Source organism: Centruroides vittatus, unplaced genomic scaffold (assembly GCF_030686945.1).
Source record: "Centruroides vittatus isolate TY-2023 unplaced genomic scaffold, ASM3068694v2 contig_1476, whole genome shotgun sequence".
NCBI classification, from domain to species: domain Eukaryota; kingdom Metazoa; phylum Arthropoda; class Arachnida; order Scorpiones; family Buthidae; genus Centruroides; species Centruroides vittatus.
The window spans coordinates 882,692-902,442 of record NW_027120915.1 but is presented as its reverse complement, the minus strand read 5'-3'; the positions used below and the strand labels follow the sequence as shown (position 1 = coordinate 902,442).

The following is a 19,751-nucleotide window of genomic DNA, read 5'->3' as shown; positions in this document are numbered from 1 at the left end:
ATTATTAATTTATTAAAAGTAAATAAATAAGTAAAAATTGAAAAATACTGATCATAAAAAAAGATAGAAATATCATAAATAATCATGTTCATTGAAATCAAATAAATGTGGACGGCATGTTTTTTGTTTTGTTTTTTATTTTTGTTAATTTTAAATTTATTAATAGTTTATTTTGGGGGGGAGTGTGCTGGTCATCGGTGGTGTTGGTGAACTTTTGAATAGAGCCTGGTGTTGTGTATTGGTGAGTTGGAAGGCTGTAAATAGTTGGTATATGTTTAATTCATGGAAGTGGATATTTGTGAGTAGACTATCCTTATAATTAATTATATTGTTATTATTAATTTCCGGGATAGAATCGAATCCTGGTCCCTTATCCCGTTCTCCTCAACAAATGAGTCAAGCTTCCATGCAAAGAAGAGGGCATGGTAGACCACATAAAGACAATTCCCAAGAAAAGGAAAATGGAAAACAATTGAAAGATCTTCGTAGCAAAGATTATCATCAAATAGAAGAAGCTAGCCATCAAAACAGCCCTGAGACTACAAGAGTTACGAAATTAAACGATTATTTCGCAATACTTAGTGATAAAGAACCACAGGCGCAGGAAGAATATACATTGAAATCAATTTATCAACTAATACAGGACAAATTTTCACAACTCTGTATTGAACTACAAAAAATTAAAACAGAGGTTGATTTACTGAAAGAAGAAAATAACTATTTTCATGGAAAGTTGACAAAGCTATCTCAACAAGTAGAAGAAATCGAAATAATATCCAAGAACAATTGCCAAATTAAAGGTATAATAGAATTTGAAATAGATAAATTGATTAATGAGAGAAATAATAGGAATATTATAATTATTAATTTCCCGTTCAATTCACACGATTACACAAATGAAATTAACCAGTACATTAAAAAAGATTTGGGAATATCTAATAGCTGTACAGAAAGTGTTGTTAGGCTAACTAATGGCAAGAGTAAGCCTATAGTGAAAATCTCAGTGGACTCCTTATTTCATAGAAATGTGATTCTTAGAGAGTTTTGGGAAAAGGAAAATAAAATTCAGTAAAAAGGAGAAAAATAAAATAATATTCACCACAGATCTATGTAAAAGATCAAGAATGAGGAAGAAAAAATTATTACCAATAATCAAAAAGGAAAAACTCAATGAAAATAGAATAATCATAAGAGACGATTACTACATTAAGGATAACAAAAAATATTTATATGATAATATGGATAAAGTGTTTCAATCGAGTGTTGGTTAATAGGATCTGATTATTTTCGAAATAGTGAATAACCTGAATGTTAGAAGCAATAGATATATGATTGTTATAATTATGAAAATAAGAATATTAAGAATAGATTTAGATTATGCTCATATTTTATGTTAACTTCTGTTGTATGTATCATTCAACAGGAAATTTCCAATAAGCATAATTATATTATAAAGTAATCTTGTGCAAAATAATATAACAATAGTTTGGTCTTATATTAATGATGTTGTGTTTGTGTCATTGTTATTATATAGATCTATGGCATAAGACTATATAAAGAGAAGACAATATCTCATAATATTATTTAAAAATTTTCCAATTTCCTGTCATAGACGGATTTATGAGTTGTAAGATTAATACAACCTCCATACGACGATCAAGAGCAATGATAATGATTTTATGTAATTTTTCCTATATGGTTATAAATTTCAATTATTAATAATTTCTATAATCTGTGTAAAGGATTGTTATAGCCAAGTACTATTTCATATGAAGTTGATATTCACAAAAAGACAAATATATTTCTTGTAACCCCTTTTGTAACAGGTTTACACCTAGTACAATAAACCTTACTTATTAAGAAATAAACTTTTTTTTTTTATTTTATATTATTTTCATGCAAAATTACTAAAAATTATATCTTACACATGCTTCAGATATTGTTATTGGCCTTGAAGCTGTTTTCTTTTTACTGGAAATTTTATTGATTGGCTGAAAAGTAACTTCTGAATCACTTAAATCACATAGCTGTAAATCATCCATGTCTTTTGTATTGTTATCAATTATTCTGTCCGTTGATGATTTGAAACTGAAATTATTAGAAGTAAAAACATTATTTTTAAAATAAAAAAATAATGTAAAGAATGTAACAGAAATGTGTGTCATCTTCTAGAGAACAGCAAAATTACAAATAATTTAATCTTCAGCAAATCTTTGTTTTAGAATTACTAATTCCTTAACAATAAAAACTTTAATAATTTTATGTCATTTATTTACCTTATCTTATTCAATATAATTTAAAACAAGCATTAAACTGAATAAATTATATTAAATTAGTTTTCTATTAAAGTAATTTTTCTATGGAATAGTTGTCACATTTGCAAATTTTTCTTATGATTTTTGGCAATTTCTATTCAAATTGACATTTAACTGGTTTAATAAAAAGTTTCCTAGTTTTTGCTTCAGACCAATCCAAAAAGGCATTCATTTTTTATTTATTTGTTAAAGCAGAACTTACAGACAATCACGTAAAAAGAGAAATTTTTAAAAGTGCACCTACTATCATTGCAAAAATCCTTAAAAATTACAAAAATGGGTAAAATTTTGGTCCAAACAAAAACAATATCAGTATAAGAAATGACTAACACTCATAATGCTGTTTTGTAATTTCTATTGTAGTAATTTAAAACTCAAAATTGTGAATGATGCTACAGTTGGTCATCAAAAGAATTTAAATTTTGTAACTTAACAATTCCCCAATTATGGAAACAAGCAATACGTTCAATAGAATAGTGATGTTAGATGAAAGTAATGCTTGTCCATATAAACAGAAAAACAAATAAGACTAATCTACCAATATTAAAAGTTATATTAAAAAACAAAATTGTATTAATATTAATTAATTAATGCAATAAGTAAACATGATTAAATCTTTATCTACATTAAATAAATACAAGTTATTGTTTCCATTCAAAATTTTCTCACTTCCAATATTTTTTTAATATGTAGACTGTTCTTTTTTACCTTCTGATGGTCCATAAAACAAAGACAAGTAAATAACAAAATGAATTTATTACCAAAAGTTAAGTACAAACATGATTACTTTTTGACATAATCACCATGAAGATTGAGGCATTTGCCATATCTGTGGATGAGCTTTGCAATCCCCTCTTCATAGAATGTTGCCGCTAGTGACTTGAGATGGGCGACTTCCGCCTCTTTCCTGAACAGAAAAAGTTGCTAGGAGGGCAGAGATTCAAGACTAATGACAATCTTCAAAACAATGTTAAGGCCAACCTCAAGTCATTAGCAGCAACATTCTATGAAGAGGAGATTGCAAAGCTCGTCCACAGATATGACAAATGCCTCAATCTTCACGGTGATTAAGCTGAAAAGTAATCATGTTTGCACCTAACCTTTGGTAATAAATTCATTTTGTTATTTACACTTGTCTTTGTTTTATGGACCATCAGAGGTTGAAAAAAACCCGCCTCATAAATGTGACAACTATTTTGGAATAGAAGAAGTAATGTATAAAATATATTTTAATCAGATTAAGCCCACTAATACTGCTAAATTTATCAGTTATTTATCTAACCACCTATAAAAAGGAGATTTTTGGACTAATAAACAAATTTGTTATGTTCTAATCAGACTGTTTACCAGTGTTCAAGAATTACTCAGAAGAAATTTTAATTTCCAGATGTTTTATTTATATGCATTTTGGATCCAACATTTTTGCTGATCCCTTCTCAGTAATATTTATATAAATATATTACAATATGATAGATGATACCTATTGTAATATATTTGCATATATATTACTGAGGCAAAAATGTTGGATCCAAAATGCATATAAATAAAACATCTGAAAATTAAAATTTCTTCTGAGTAATTCTTGAACTCTGGTAAACAGTCAGATTAGAAGGACTTAAGTTAAAAGAGTTCATTTGAAAATTAAATTTCTTTCCGTTTAATTATAGCTATATTTCTTGTTTTCCATCTCCAGTTAATCAATGTAACAAATACTCCTTATATATATGTAAATTTTATTATTGTAAATACAACCTAGCTGTTCTTTTGTCTTCACTATATTTGATTTTAGTAATTTCAGGTTTTATTTCCAAAATATTTTTTGAATCAGAACAAAGATTATTTGATGCAATTTTGTTTTTTAATGAATTTACTTCTGATGATTCTTTGTATACAGCTCTTCTTCTTTGTCTCTATAAAAGAAAATTAAGTTAATGTGATTTTATAAGATTCAAAAATGCATACTATTTCAAAACTTCCACTTACACTTGGATTCTCAAGACTAGAATGAACAAGTCCAAACTGTGCCTTTGTTTCTAATCCCTTAGAGCTATTATAATTTAGTTTTGGTTTTAAATAGCCATTTGATAAATTTTTTATCTCTGAATTTGTAAGTACAGATGATTCTATTGCAGAAATTATATTTGTTGCCTCATCTGTAATTAAATTTCATAAATTATTAATTTTGTTTATAGTAAAAAGGTTTCAATAAATTAATATTTTTGAAACCAAATATCATAATTTCATGTGTACAGATCACAGCCATGTACATTCCAAAGAAAATTGCTAGAATAGAAATAAAACCTTTAATTAGCTTGATCTCTAAATTTTCCATTGACAAATGATACTTCATTACAGTAATATGTAATTTAGAAGGTATTGTCTCAAACATTTAATTTTTACTGCATTTCTTTCATTTTATTTCTGTCTGAAAATTTGTTTTCAATATCCATATTTTATGTTCATATGTACCATTTTTCTATTGAAATGGAAAAAACAGAATATTTGAGATGGAACTGCTCAAACTGCATTTTGAAAAAACTCAGTATGATTGCTGAACAACAACAATTTTTTTTTTTTGAACTTACTGCAAACATGATGGTATGGTACATAGTGTTGAAAAAGCACCCCAGTATACATGACACATTGCAGAGTTAAGACTATAAAATGTATACTGGGGTGCTTTTCCAACACTATGTGCCATACCATCAAGTTTGCAGTAAGTTCAAAACTTTTTACATCTATGGTGTTTGTTTCCATTTTGTAAAACAATTTTTTTTTATTAATTTGTTTTAATTTTGTTTTATTTATCAAATAATAATAATAATAAAATATATTATTATTATTATGGTGTTAATAGAGTGTATCCTACATGGTATATATACTTTACATTTACCAAAGGATTAGAAGGCCTCCACCAATAGGTATAGCCTTGGAAAAAGAAATATGAAGGGTTATAGCAGAAGTGAGAAGAATGAAGAGAAGAAAAGAAAAGAATGACAGGAAAGTGTGAAATATGAAAATGTGATAGTGATAGTGTGCGAAAGAAATGGCGTACCCAGGGGTGTTGCCCATAAGAAAGAGGGTGATAGAGAGGGTGAGAGAAGGATGGAGGAAGGGAATAGGGTGGGGGAGAAAAAAGGGGGAAGAAGAGAACAGTAGAGCAATACGCAGGGACCAATTAGATGGGATCCTGAAAATAAAGAGTGGTGTGAGCAGTACAAATAAGTGTGTAGTAGACAGAAGAGTACGCTCTGAAAATATGAAAATGTGAAAGACTTCAGAGTGCCATCCTAGTACCAATTGTATAACATCAATGAATACAAATAGTTGTGTACAGAATAACTGCCTCTGCAACTTGAGGCAGTAGGAGCCCCATAATGGCTAACTTGCCTTGGAGCTCAACACACAAAATGCATATGAACAATCCCTTTGGGGGAAAAACAGACAAAGCCCTCCATGGCTTAGGAGGTAACATAATAAAATAAAACAAAACAAATTATAACAGTTGTGTGTGTACAAAAGACAAGGCCTCCATAGCTTTGGAGGTAACAAAAGAAAAAACAATCGCATATGTACAATACAGCCAGTATATGAGAAGAGGCCCCCAACAGCTGACTTGCCATGGGACCAAAACAAAATGTGTATGTACAACCCTCTCTAATGAGGGGAAACCGCCAAATAGTTCACCTAGCTGTTATACTTTAGAATGTACATAGCTCTGATGAAAGTTTCAAGAGCCTGTAGGGTCTTTTGACTAGTGAAAAAGGCTTTCAACTGACATGGCCAGTGAAAACCATGGTCATACAGAGTGCTCGCTAAAATTCGTCTTTTGTGTTTGTATTTAGTGCACAAAAAGATGATATGCTGCACATCTTGATCCTCAGCTAGGGCACAAGGGCATTTCCCATTCCTTTTGTTCAGGAAACACTTCAGATATGTCTTGAAGTTCCCAGGCCCTGTAACAGTGGTAATGAAGTTTGGATGGTAAAAAGACATGCCTCCTGTCCTGAATGCTTGGAAAAAATTGAAAGGCAAGTCTGACTGTTTTTTCTGCTTCCCACCTCTGTTGCCAGAGTTGGGTCATGCACGATATTGTCTAGTTGGGACTTGACCAGGCTCAATGGAAGGGTGTTGAGAGAGATGGGCATGTCAGCCTTAGCCGCCTTTTTTGTGAGTAGGTCAGCTCGTTTGTTTCCAGTTATCCCAGCATGCCCTTTGACCCAGTTTAAGAGAATTTTTATCCCTTTTCCACTAAGTAGCATCAGAAGGTTGATAGTTTCTTGAACTATAGTTAACTTTGTGCATACTTTCCTGATTTGGGCTAGGGCCGTTTTGCTATCGCTGTTGATGTGTGTAAAGGTCGCTTTTAGCGACCTAAGTCGAAAAGCCACGCGACAGAGATAATTGGACCCACCTGGCATTGGGGCCATAAACGGCCGGAAAGATCAAAGGAGTAGCGGTTTCGTCTAGGGGTCAATGTGTGTGCTACATGTCGGTCGGCTTGGGAAAAAAATGTAAACAAAGGACGGACGCGAATGTAAGCTACGTCGGCGGGAAATAGGGCGGACGTCTTTGGAAGCTCTCAAAAAAAAGGGAAGAAACTGATTGGTCGCAGGTGGTCGCAGCAGGATCCCTTAAATTGGAAGGGTGGCGGAAAAACGAAGAGAAAGGGCGAGAGACCGGATACGTGGTGGTCTCTGACACTAGGTAAGCCTTTGAGGTGTATAGAGAGAGCGTTCTCCTCTTGGAAAGTCCTCTGGAAAAAGGTTAGTGCAGAGACGGACGGCCACGCGGTTGAGCCATCTCCGGAAAAGCGACTTGAGTTTCCGGGAGACTAACAGTCCCCAACAGACAAGCCGACTAGCGATACCACATCTTTGTTACATAGCGTATGTAATGTGGTTGAACATTGTACATCTTGTAAATATTTGTTGTGTAAATAAACTGTATATATTTACTTGTTGAGTGTGGAGGTGTAGCTTTCCTCGAACCATCTTACGGACATTCTCGAGTCGCAAAACCCAACTCGAGACGATTCATCGTAAAGATCGTGACGGATATTAAGGATCTTCACTATGTGTATTGTCTTATTTCTGAACATCAGCTTATCTCTGATATATTGCAACGCCTTCAAAATAGACAAACTTTCGGCTTGGTTGTTTGAGCATTGCATTCCTAGTTTGAAGCAGGCCTGGTAAATTAATTTTCCAGAGGTGTTATTAACAACTAATGCACACCCAACACCCTCGGCAGATTTTGACCCGTCAGTAAACACATTGTACGTTTTGTCATTTACTGCTGGTGCCTCAGTAATTTCCGCAGCAGGATTCAGCAGGGTGAACTATGTTAGTCTTTTGCTGTGAGTCCAGGCTGTAGTTCTGGATGTCTTTTATAAGTTCCTCCATGGAAGCATGGACAATAGGAGTTTGAATGCTCTTTGCCCTTTGTCCTAAAAGTTGGTATTTCCAATATATTTTTAAAACTTTTAGGTCTAGTAGTAGAATGTTTCAAATTACTTGCAATGCGTTCGTTAGGCTTGTTCTGTATGCTTTAGCTATCAAAAACTAGTTTGTTGGATAGAGTTAAGGCGTTTCTTAATGTTTTGCTTGTTGGCGGCTTCTCCCCAGATCTCCACCCCATAAGTAATGGCCGGTTCGATTGCACATTTATAGATTGTCTGGCTGGTCTTAAAATTTATTCCCCACATGTTCCGGGAGATGCAGCGTAGGGAGTGGGACATCATAACTGCCTTGTTGTGGATGTGGCTGACATGTGATTTCTATGTTAAAGTCTCGTCAATCTTCAGTTCTAAGTATTTGATGTCTGAGTTATGTTTAATCCTATGCCCAGGCAGTTCAATTGCTGGTTTCTTATTAAGTGGGTGATATCGTGGGAAAAGTATACTTGTGCATTTAGCTGGATTGAATATCAGTTTTTTTCTTTTCTGCCCAGAAGTTTATGATTTTTAGAAGTTTGTTCATCTGAATCTGTAAGACTTCTTGGTTTTTGAGTTATCAGTATCATTGTATTGTCAGTAAATCCTAATATATTGATAGTGGTGTCCACTAAGGAGGTTTCTTGGCATTTGAAAATATCATTATATTGTGCAAGCCACAGAATTGGCCCAGACCTAGAGCCCTGAGGGCACCCTCTGTCTATATCTCTCATAATAACATTGGAGCCAAGCATTATGCTTGCCTTTCTTTCCATAATTAAACTCTTATAGAGCCCATAGATGTTTTTAGGGCAATTTGCATCTTTTAGTGCCGAGAGGATAGCCAGCCACCATGTGTGGTCGAATGCCCCTTGAAAATCGATTGATACTGCCAATGTATGTCTGTCAGTTTGTCTGTCTTTTTGTTTTGCACTCCTTATCACTTCGATCATTTGGTGTAGTGCCGTAATCATACTCTTGTTTTTACAGAATCCGAGCTGGTTGGTGTGCAGAAAATTTGTCTTTTCCATTTTAAATTAGTCTTTTACATATTAAGGCATCGAGGATTTTTCCAAAAATTGGTAGTAGAGATACAGGACGAAAGTCCGCTGGATTGTTTGGGCTTTAGGTATAAGCTTGATTTCAGCCCATTTCCAAGCTTTGAAGATATTTGTTGTAAATTATTAACATGGTAGTTGGAATTGCATTGAAAGTATGCTTGGCCATGTTCCCTGTAATTCTGTCTGGACCTGGAGCTTTCCTCCAGTTTATTTCCTGAAATAATTTGGCTATTTCACTGGGACTAAAGTCCCTGTCTGTGTCAGTGTTCAAGGTGGGAGGGCACTCCTTCCTAATCTTCGCATGACAGTGGCTGTCAGTGTCTTCGTGGTCCTGTGGAAAGAGTTCTGAGAGAAGGTATTAGTATGTCTGTTATAGTTTCTGTGAAGTTGCCATCGGTCTTTTTCACAGCACACAGTATGTGCGTGTACTTGTATTTATTGTATACTACTTTGAAAGGTTTTCCCCATAGGTCCCTGTTGCATGCATTGGCACAGTATTCCTTCCATGAGGCAGACCTGGAGTCATTAATAAGCCTTTTGTACTCTGTGTGTTGGCATACTCCTGACAAAGGGCCTCTCTGCAAGTGGAATTTACCGCTTTGCAGAAGTCCCTTTTCATTTTTCTGACTTTTCTTCGCATGTCCTGGAGGTCCAGAGTCCACCATGGGACTTTGTTTATTTGGACCTGTGTGGTGGTTGCCCTGTTGTATGCCTGATGTACTATCACTGAAAGTTCCTCTATTATAGAGTCTAGCTCTTCCTTTGTTTGTAGGTTGATAAAAGAGGCTGGCTTCCATAATTCCTAGACTAGTAACTCAAAAAGATTCCAGTTTGTGCATTGTTTTCTAGTGATATTGCCTGGCAGAAGGGTGACCATCACTATATTACGATCCTTATATAGTGATGGTCACTACCAGTAATCTTGTCCTTAGTAAAACAAGAGTAGATGTCGCCAAGGAGAGAGCTCGAGAGCAAGGAGAGAGCTTGAGAGCAAGGAGAGGCCATGTAGATATCAATCTAGCTCTCTCCTGTATGAGCAAAGAATGTAGGGAGTCTGCTTGTGTTAAGAGAATATAGCTGTAACTCCTCTATAAAGTCCCTGACAACCTGTTCCCTTGGGTCTTCATTTGGAGTGAACCAAATTGGGGATTTTGCATTAAAATCCCCTGCTACGAAAATATTGCCATATGATATTTGCTTGATTCTTTCTGTTATACATTCAAAAGGAGGCTCTACATCTTCAGAGGGAGGAAGGTAGATAGACATCACATAACTAACACATAACTAACGGTAGAAGTCCCTGGTCTGGATTTGGATGGTGCAATGGTATTGACTGCTGTAGTTTGTCAGGTACTGGACATCAATGTTTTTATTGGCAACCACTATAGCTGTCAGGGTTTGAGTTGTTCCTTGATGGTAGTAAACATTGTGCTTGCCTAGTAAAGCTGGTTTGTTGCCAATTATGTATGGCTCTTGTATTGTAATGATATCTATTGTCTTTTCCTGGATTTCACTGACTAGTTGAATAATGGCTGCCTTACACTTCTGCAGATTTACCTGGAAAAAGCTAAGTTTGTGGTCTAAAGCTATGTGTTGGTTCTGCTGTTGTTGGCTGCCCAAGAGACAAGTAGTTGTGACAATATTATGTGCACTGGTATGCCTAGTCCCCATAGTTGGTTTGTAAGATGATTGCTGTTTTAATTTTTTGCAGGACTGGGCACCTCGTCTGGAATGCATTGTGGTCCGGAGAGTGCCTCTTTCCACCTTGTTTGTTCTTGTTTGTTTCTTGACAGTTCGTGCACCTAGGTTGCTTATCCTTGTTTTGACACTCGGCAAATCGATGGTTCTGTGCACAGTGGCTACACTGTTGTTCATTTCTACAATAGTTTGCGTAGTAGTCGTAGCCACAGCACTTAAAACATCTCTGAATATAGACAAAATCATCTACTCTTATGTTACTTCATGCAAGTGCCACATGGCACTTATTTGTTATCAGTATTCTCCTAATCTGGGGAACTACGCTTAAAATGACATGCCTACTGCCCTCCTTCACATTTCCTTTTTTTTAAATTGTACTTATTCTGCAATTTTGCTAAAATTCCTGCAGGCTGGTTCTCAGCCATATCATGTTTTGCTCCTAGAGTGTTTTGGTAAGTCTCTTCCTGTATGTAGTTTGGAATATTGATCATAATGATTCTCGGGCACCTCCCTTCTGAGACTTTTGTTTTAACCATATTAGCAAGTTTGGGAATTGCTTCAACTACCTTTTTGGGAGTATCCCCATCTTTGCGTGATGCAACTTTTATGCAAATTCCCTCTCCATTGACTGGTCTGATTGAGCACACACTGATGCCTAGCTTGCTAGGTTGAATTTTTTCCATGAGCATTTCTGTAACCTCTGTCATGTCTCTGGCATTTCCTCTCTCTGCCTCCTTTGGATACAATAGGACGGCTACATCTTCCCTTGACCCTTCTTTATTGTACTTCTGTTCAATAGCCCTTGTGATGTTCCTAGTAGTGGTGCTAGGGTTTTCGGGGCCCTGACTCCATCTGCATAGCTTTTAACCATTGGGGTGATTGTTGTGGTCTCAGCTTTGCTCCTCTGATCCTTCAGTTCCTTCAAAACCCCATACATTTGATGAACACATCCGTGGAGCTTTGACACAGTGTTGCAGATTTCCTGTCGTATTTTTGTATTTGGGTCAGCCTTCAAAGAGGCTGGGCAGAACCCCATGACCTTTGCCAAAAAGAATGAATGTTAAAGAATGTTCTTTAACAACCTTCTCCTCAAGGGGTTCCACGAGTTCCCCTGCTATTACTCCACCACCACCATCCTTGGAATTGGTATTTGCACCAGAGCCAATGGTAAATTAGTAAGAACCCCAAACCAAGATACCTCAAAAAGCCCCAGTAAAATATTAATATGCCTAAGTACTCATAAAACTGCTAGTAATAAAAACCTGAAAACAAAAAGAACTTTAAAGTAATCAAATCCACATTAAGCACTATGATTAAAATAAAAGTACAGTGAATATAAAATATCCCCAGACTGCACTCTATTAAACTGTGGACCCACCAAAACCTGTTAAGATGCAAAACTAAAAAATTCAGAACAATAAACATAAGAACTAGAGTGAAATTAAACATAAGTCTACCTGAAATTGTGTTAAAACGTCAAAGAAACCGGTACAATTGAAAAACTGATGACAGTTGCAACAATGTAAAAACTTATCTATTACAACATTCAAAAAGTTTAAAACTGCAACCGAAAACAATGACTTTAGACAGTTATTCAACGGGACCAATGGTTTCCTAACCATTACAAAACCGTTAGAATTCAAATTTCCCCATTTAACTTAATGTATTGAACTATAATCATGAATAACTCCTCGAAAACATTACCTATCCCCAACCAAATTTAGGAACTACTATATTTACGTCCCATGTAAAGAACCCTCTAGTGCACCCTTGGAAATTTGTTTCTCACCAAGCTCAGCCAAATTTACAGAATTAAAATTTAGTTACCTCGCCCCCTAATTAGCGTAATTAAACAAGTAACATACCAAATTCCTCAGAGTGGTGAGTCAAGTGCAGTGGTACCCCTTGCAAAACCCTATCATAAAAAGTCCTGCCGACAATCCCAAAAAACTGGAGAGCACGCACTAATACCACCTTAATTTCGCATGATGACCTAACTACTCTCATGGTACATATCAGACATGGGCAAATGCGGCTCTTTTTGAGTTACGTGCGGCTCTTGCTGAAAGTGTTAATTTCTGCTTTTTATTATTATTTTTAAATTTTATTTCCACAATTTTGTGAAAATATGTAATTATATATATGTAATACTTAGTAATTTATTTCCAAGTTGGTGCAATAAATTAAATTGACATTTCAAATCTATCCTTTTAAAACAAGTTCTCGGCTCAGATGGGGGCACCCTATCCTTCCCTGCCTTACCATACTATCTGCCACGACAGTACAGAACTGCAGCTCCCATGCATTTTGCAAAACCTACATTTCGGCTCCCACTAAACTCTTGCTTGTCCACCTCTGGTATATATACTAGTGCCTAGTGTTATGCTGGACCAAATTCATGGCATAACTACAGAAAAAAAATGTTTTGATTACATATTGTTCATACATGTATCTGTGTTTAAGAATTTCCTGACTGTGATACACATTTAGTATGGCAGCTTTCTGTAGTGTGATGTATGTACTGTTGAGAAACCTAAATGTTTTGAGACTTCTGTAGTATATGTGGTATGATGCCTGTGAAAGAATTGGTGCAATAAATACCTTGGCACAATAAATCCCTATTGGCAAATAACAAATAAACCCTTATTGGCACAATAAATACCTTATCCATTCTCCATAGATGTTTTATTTTGAGGGCAAGTTCTGGTTGTTGTTATTATTATTATTATGAATAAATAAATAAAAAAAAACAAAGATATAACCAAATAAAATTCTGAATGATTATGATTAAAATTTTATTTTTAAACAAATCTTTTAAATTAACGTTTCTAATCAACCACTTAAAGAACTGCTAATAAAAGACTTTTATTTACTTAATACATTGCAAAGAAATATGAAAACTTAATAATTTCATCTATTAACTGTACATTTAGAATAGTAGTAAATTTGCATCACAAATGTGCTGACAATACATGATGAAAGTAATTGATTAAGAATTTAATTATAACAATAACTAATGTAATTAAATGTTTTCTCTTTAAAAATTCCATAATCAATTACAAAGATATATGAACTCTAAAATTATTTATAGCAATTAGTTTATTTATTAATTTTTTTTAAATAGTAACCTGACCTCATTTTTTCTCTATAAACTGCTTCTTTTCTCTTAAATTATATAATAACAAAAGAATTTGTTGAACAAGTTTTATCACATATACATAAGCAACTATCAATACATTATTTCCATTCAATAAGATCTTAGTTTATAATTAAAAACAACTTTACCTTTTTTTTCTGAATTCTTGGTAAATGTGAAAAATCTATCACAGTCTAAAGATGTTTGGAATGATTTTTTGAAATATTCTGTGTCTTCTTGTGTATTTAATTCAGTCTGAAAATTCAGACAATTTTTTAAATCTACTTCTGTTGCTTTAATTTTAATATCGTCTTGACTAATATTATCATTGTCTGAAGGAAACTGTAAATTTTTTGTTTTTTTATTAATTGTTTCTTTTTTATTCTGTTTGTTATTAATGTTACTTGTGGCTTTCTCTCGTTTAGTTTGCAGATCTGTGATAATCACTTCAAGTAATGTTTTTAATGGATATGATGAAATCTAAATATAAAAATATTTCATATTTATTATGATAATATATTAAATCATTAATTCTAATTTTAAATTTTTATAGTCATACATTTAATCACTATTATCATACTAAAAATTAAATCACTGTATTCTTTAGTTAAAATATAAAACAGTAGTTTTATCTGAAATCCCTCATATATATATATGTTTATTTCATTTACATGTAAGATGAAACATATAAAAGTTTACTACTAATTAATATACTATATTTAGTGTTAGCATTTTAAATCCATTATAATGCATTAACAATAGAATACTAAAACTTTCCTATCCATTAATAAGAGATTTCATATATTTTCTCATTACTTCTCTGGGAATGAAACTTTCTTTATAACAAGCAACTCTATTGTTTGAAAAATGCTTTATGTCCAAAAATTGGGGACTGCTTGTATCATAACAACTATAAATATTGCATTAACAGAATTCAATCTAATATAAATATTCTAAATGTTTTCAGGCCTAAAAATTCATAAAGCAATATTTATACCTGTTTCACTTGGAAAGGTGCAAATATTTGTTTATCTTTGTTTTACTGTAACAAAAACAGAACATACTTTACAATATTAAATTCACAGAAGCAATCACAAAACCTTTGTGTCTTCATTATATTTTTTGTAAATTAAATTTAATGATTGTTCCAAAAGCCTTGGGGATATTTTTAACCGTGTTTTACATATTGAGGCGGAAGAGTAGCCTACAAAAGAAGGTCGACTCCGCCGTAAAGACAGTTATTTTCCCAAGTGCGAAAAGGACGTTAAATGAAGACACAAAGGTTTTGTGATTGCTTCTGTGAATTTAATATTGTAAAGTATGAATTTTGTCCTAGCATGTTTTAATTATAATTATATTTTTTGTAAAAACAGAACAATTTTGTATTGTAATTTCCTGTGTTTTATCAGTTGCAGAATATAACGAGCAGGGCTTATATTCACAGAAAATTACTAAAATAAAAACTTGACATAACCTGCAATGTCATATGTAACCTGTACTTCAAATTCTTCTGTTGAAAACACTTAACTGGTAAGCAGTTTAGAATGCATGGTCTCATATTTCTTTTCTTCCCTATTTCTTTCATTTTATTTCCATTAGCAATTCATTACAAATGTAATTATAAAATAAGTGAAACAGAAAAAAGTGAACTATTTGAAAAAGAACCAGCTAAATTTTTTCTACTAAGCATCAAAAATACTAATAATGATATTAATTATATCTTCAACCTTTATATGGTAAAGACCTGATGGACTATAATCATCAACCTCATCAGAATGCTGAAATTATCTTTTATTGATATTTACCCAATTACTGTTCAGAGAAAACATTATGATAAAATTTATTTTACTATTGTCTTCTAACTTGAAACTTATTTAACTTTCAAACAATCACATGAGATACAAATAAAGAAAAAATTATTTGTACTCAATCATCCTGGCTTATTTTTAAAAATCACATGAGATGTTTACACTTCTCATTTTACTTGATATTATTTTGATATTTTTAAAAGGTTATTTTCTGTAGATTCATCTAGCTGTTAATTTTCACATTAATCCGTAAAAATAATTTTTTTAATCCCATTACAGTTTTGCTCATATAGGATGTGAGGTATATTCAGTGGTGATATTCGGTGGGTTCGCACAGGTTTGGCCGAACCCGTTGTTAAAATTTTCAGTTTTCCGAACCTTGTTAAACACACGGAACATTTCTCAGTGAGTTTGTTTTTTTTTAAAAAATATATTAAAATATACGTATTATACTCTGTAATACTACTAAACTAGGGCCTTATACCCCGTTTGCACCGAGCATTTCAATCTAGATTGTGAGCAAGGTCAGGGAGTATGTCTTGGTGCGATCTCTCTCGACCGTTTCAATCGAGGTTTAATCGCGATCGATTCAAGAGTGTTCTTGAAAGTAGATCCAGTCATAAGAGAGATCCCAGAATGCCACGCGCGCGAGACAATACAAGATGGCTGTGAAACATGTGTCGGGCTATGGACAGCGAAAGAAAAAGTATAACATATCTCGAGAGATGATGACATGTGCCTATTCCTAGAAGCGCCATATTGCGGTAAAGAATTTCTCTGCCTTAAAAAAAAAATAAAAAAAAAAAAGGTCGACAGCTCTAAAATACTATTGTTACCTGGCCCTCTCCCATGGCTCGTTACGTTCTAAATACGCCACTGATTGTTAGATATATGGTTGCAAGAAAAGGTATTGTATTTATTTCTAGCCAAAACTTCCATTTCGTTTGTCGGTGATTGTCAGGGAAAAATTTTCTGCTAGCGAACCCCTTGTTAAATATTTCGAATATCACCACTGGGTATATTACACCCATACAACTGATAGAAAGAGTGTCTTTTGTAACTATAAAATAGTCATTGAACAGAGGTTTCTAAGGTGTGGTTTAATGACTAAAGTGAAACTGGCCAGGTAGATGCAATACATCAGATGTAAAATTTATTTTGTCCAGTAGAAAATGAAAACACAACCATTTGCTATATATATCCTTTTTTTATGCTAAAAATGTAGCTGATCTAATTGCTTAAATCATTATTTCATCTGTAAAAACTCCATCTTTGAAAGTACTAGGAAAAAATTTCTTATGTGAGAATAAATTCATCAACAAGCAGAAATAAAATTTTAATTATTATCTTTACCAAAGCTATGTAGATTTTACTGGAGTATCTGCTGAGCCACTGTCTAAGAAAACTGCTAGTCAGTATAGAAAATGCACTCATTGTACATGAAAAAAGATGGAAAAACTAGAAGTACTGTACATGTGAAAAATGTGATCAATATATACTGGTATGCAGTTACTAATCATATAATTTGCCAAAAATGTTACTAAAATTCTTGTAATATTGATGAATATATCATTTTTCATTCTATTTTTAGTATTTTTTTATATTCCAAATATACTAAAATATATAAAAATATTCATTCTAATTATTGTTTTTAATTAACTACACGTATATTTTTTTTGTGTGTACTATATATATGTAAATTCAATAAAAAAATCTAGCAACAAGTTGTATAACTTTCCCAGCTGTTATTTTAAAAATCACTTTTAATTATTAATCATAATAAATAAATAAAATTTATGTGGCACCATCTATTATGAGATTTTGAGGGTAGAGACAAGTTTTATAAAGGTCTGTAAATGCTAACAATGAGTAAAATCTTCATTAAGCCCAACCCCATGTGAGATACGACACGTGACCACCTTCTGTCTCCTCTCCCTCGACCTTTCATTACCAAAATGTAATAGCATTAATGCCCCTCATATACAGGTTACCAGGCCAAATTTTGTCTCTTAATTTTCACCCTGTCCTGAAATATTAAACAAAATAGATGCCAACACACACACATGGAATTCTTTTGTCATTTTTTTGACTTTTTGGGTTCAGGGGTCTCAAAATGTGGAGATTTGCAAAAAACTCAGAATCAAATTTGATAATTCACTTACTTTCCCTCATTATGTATACATAACAGCCAAGAAAATAAAAAATGGAGTGTCAAATGTTTCATGTGATCCCAATGATGAGCTTTTGATGTGATCCCAATGAACAGGATGTGGACTAACTATAATTTTCTTCAATTTCACTACCCACTTTATTTCTAAATTTAAATAACAGAAAGGTGTTAAATACAATTTGACAGTATTTTGTTATTAAACACTTTATTGTTATTAATTATTAATTTCATAGCTATCCCTAGCATTGTTAAATTGTGAGGTCTGAACCCCTTCACTTATTTTTGTCTTCGCTTTATTGTGGGAAGCATTGATGACATTAAAATATTTTTTTGTTTCTAAAGATATGAAAATGTGTGGTTAAAAGAAATATAATTCAAGTGAGCTAAATGTTGGGAAAGGAGAAATTGTGAACAAGTGATCTCAACCTCCCACCTCTATACATCAGATGAACAGATTGGAAAATACTTTATTGCATCAAGGTTTACAGTGAAACCTTTCAGCCACATCTGCATCCTTCCCCAAATATAATTAAGAAAAACATATTTTTTTCTAATTACAAGCTATTATACCAAGGAAGTTGTAATTAAACACTTTAGGGAATGATGGGCCCAGCATTGGGATGGAGGAAGATGTCCACCTCCTCTAACTCAAATTCAATCTCTAGCAACAGAATAGGGACCAATAGGGAGAGGAGAGAGGCGAAATCTTGACAAATCAAAACATTCATTTTTGGTCAAAAATGTATAAAAAGACACGTCTCCAAGGACACATGGTCTTTTCCTGGATGGTGGAAGGATGGTAAAATAAACATTTATTATAAATAAATAAATAAATTTAAATATTAATATTCAAACTCAATAGTTACATGTTAAAGCTAAACAATTGCCAAATTATATTGGGCTGCAGTTGCTGCTGCTAATTAACTGTACCTGCCTCTAATGCCAAATTACTTAACATTTAATTAATAATTACATAATAACATAGCTTGATATAATTCAGCATTCATTTGACTTTAAGTAAGAGTTATTTATTTTCTTTGAGTTTGCATTTTATTTAGGCATAAATTAAGAAATTAACAACTATTTTGGGACAGAAGAAGTAAGAATAACACTTGATATAGTATTATTATATCAATTGTTCCAAATATTTATTGTTAAAAACAAATCAAAATTATTTTACATACTTTATTTTTTTTTACTAGTTTTTCTAGATGCAATTCTTGGATTAATTCTTGACGATCACTAATGTAGTTTTCTTCTTGATTAAATTCGTGATCAAGGCACTTCAGAGTTAATTTTAATCCCTGATGGAATAAAATTTATTTATTAATAATTTATTAAATGATAATTAATAGAAATTTAAAACTGTTACACCAATAAAACCTCTATCAGCTATTTCTAAATGTAATAATGGCATTGTACAGTTTTCTATACTTTAAATAAACATTTTAAATAAATTATATATTTTAATAGAAATTATATAAATATAAACCACACTCGTACCCAGCAGAATTCAATATACAAAAAACTTAAACCAACACCTTAATGTTCGCTGAGAGATTTATTAATTTAACTAACGTTTTCGGCTTACTCAATAAGCCATCTTCAGGTTTTAACTTTCGAAAAAGAAATAATATCGTTCCATTAATAGAATACAATTGTTTGAAAAAATTCAAATCATTAGTAACGGACAAAAAATAAAAACAAACAGGATGAACATGGTAATATAAATAAATAAATATACAAAAATAAATAAAAACAAAAAAAGGAAGAAAATGGTAATATATATAAATAAATATACAAAAATAAATAAAAACAAAAAAAGAAGAACATAGTAATATAAATAAATATACAACAAATGTAAGATAAAAAAACGTTTTACCCGTGCCCCTATATAATACTATCTATCCTAACCAGAAATACTTCACCATTAAAATATACTAGAGCTCACGTGCCTCTTATAAATTCTTAACGGCATATTTCCAAGCCGAAGGAAGACCTTCTGCGTCCCTTGCATTAATACATTTATCTTTTATCTTGCTTCTGTAAATTTCTATCTTTTCAGCCGTTCTTGCCAAAGTTGGGGAGTGTACCTGCTTTATGATTTTCGCCTCATTCCAATGTACCAA

General features: G+C 32.8%; 1 protein-coding gene across 1 annotated transcript in view; it reads right to left on the bottom strand.

Annotated features, from left to right (window-relative positions):
- LOC136968417 (probable ubiquitin carboxyl-terminal hydrolase MINDY-4) overlaps positions 1-19,751 on the bottom strand; it is a 41,957-nt gene that overhangs the window by 18,025 nt on the left and 4,181 nt on the right. Inside the window, exons 2-6 of the mRNA XM_067262438.1 lie at positions 18,807-18,926; positions 13,794-14,124; positions 4,299-4,468; positions 4,068-4,225; positions 1,926-2,088 (exon numbers count right to left, since the gene is read on the bottom strand). Of these exons, the coding sequence (XP_067118539.1) occupies positions 1,926-2,088; positions 4,068-4,225; positions 4,299-4,468; positions 13,794-14,124; positions 18,807-18,926 (942 nt within the window). The remainder of the gene's footprint in view (positions 1-1,925; positions 2,089-4,067; positions 4,226-4,298; positions 4,469-13,793; positions 14,125-18,806; positions 18,927-19,751) is intronic.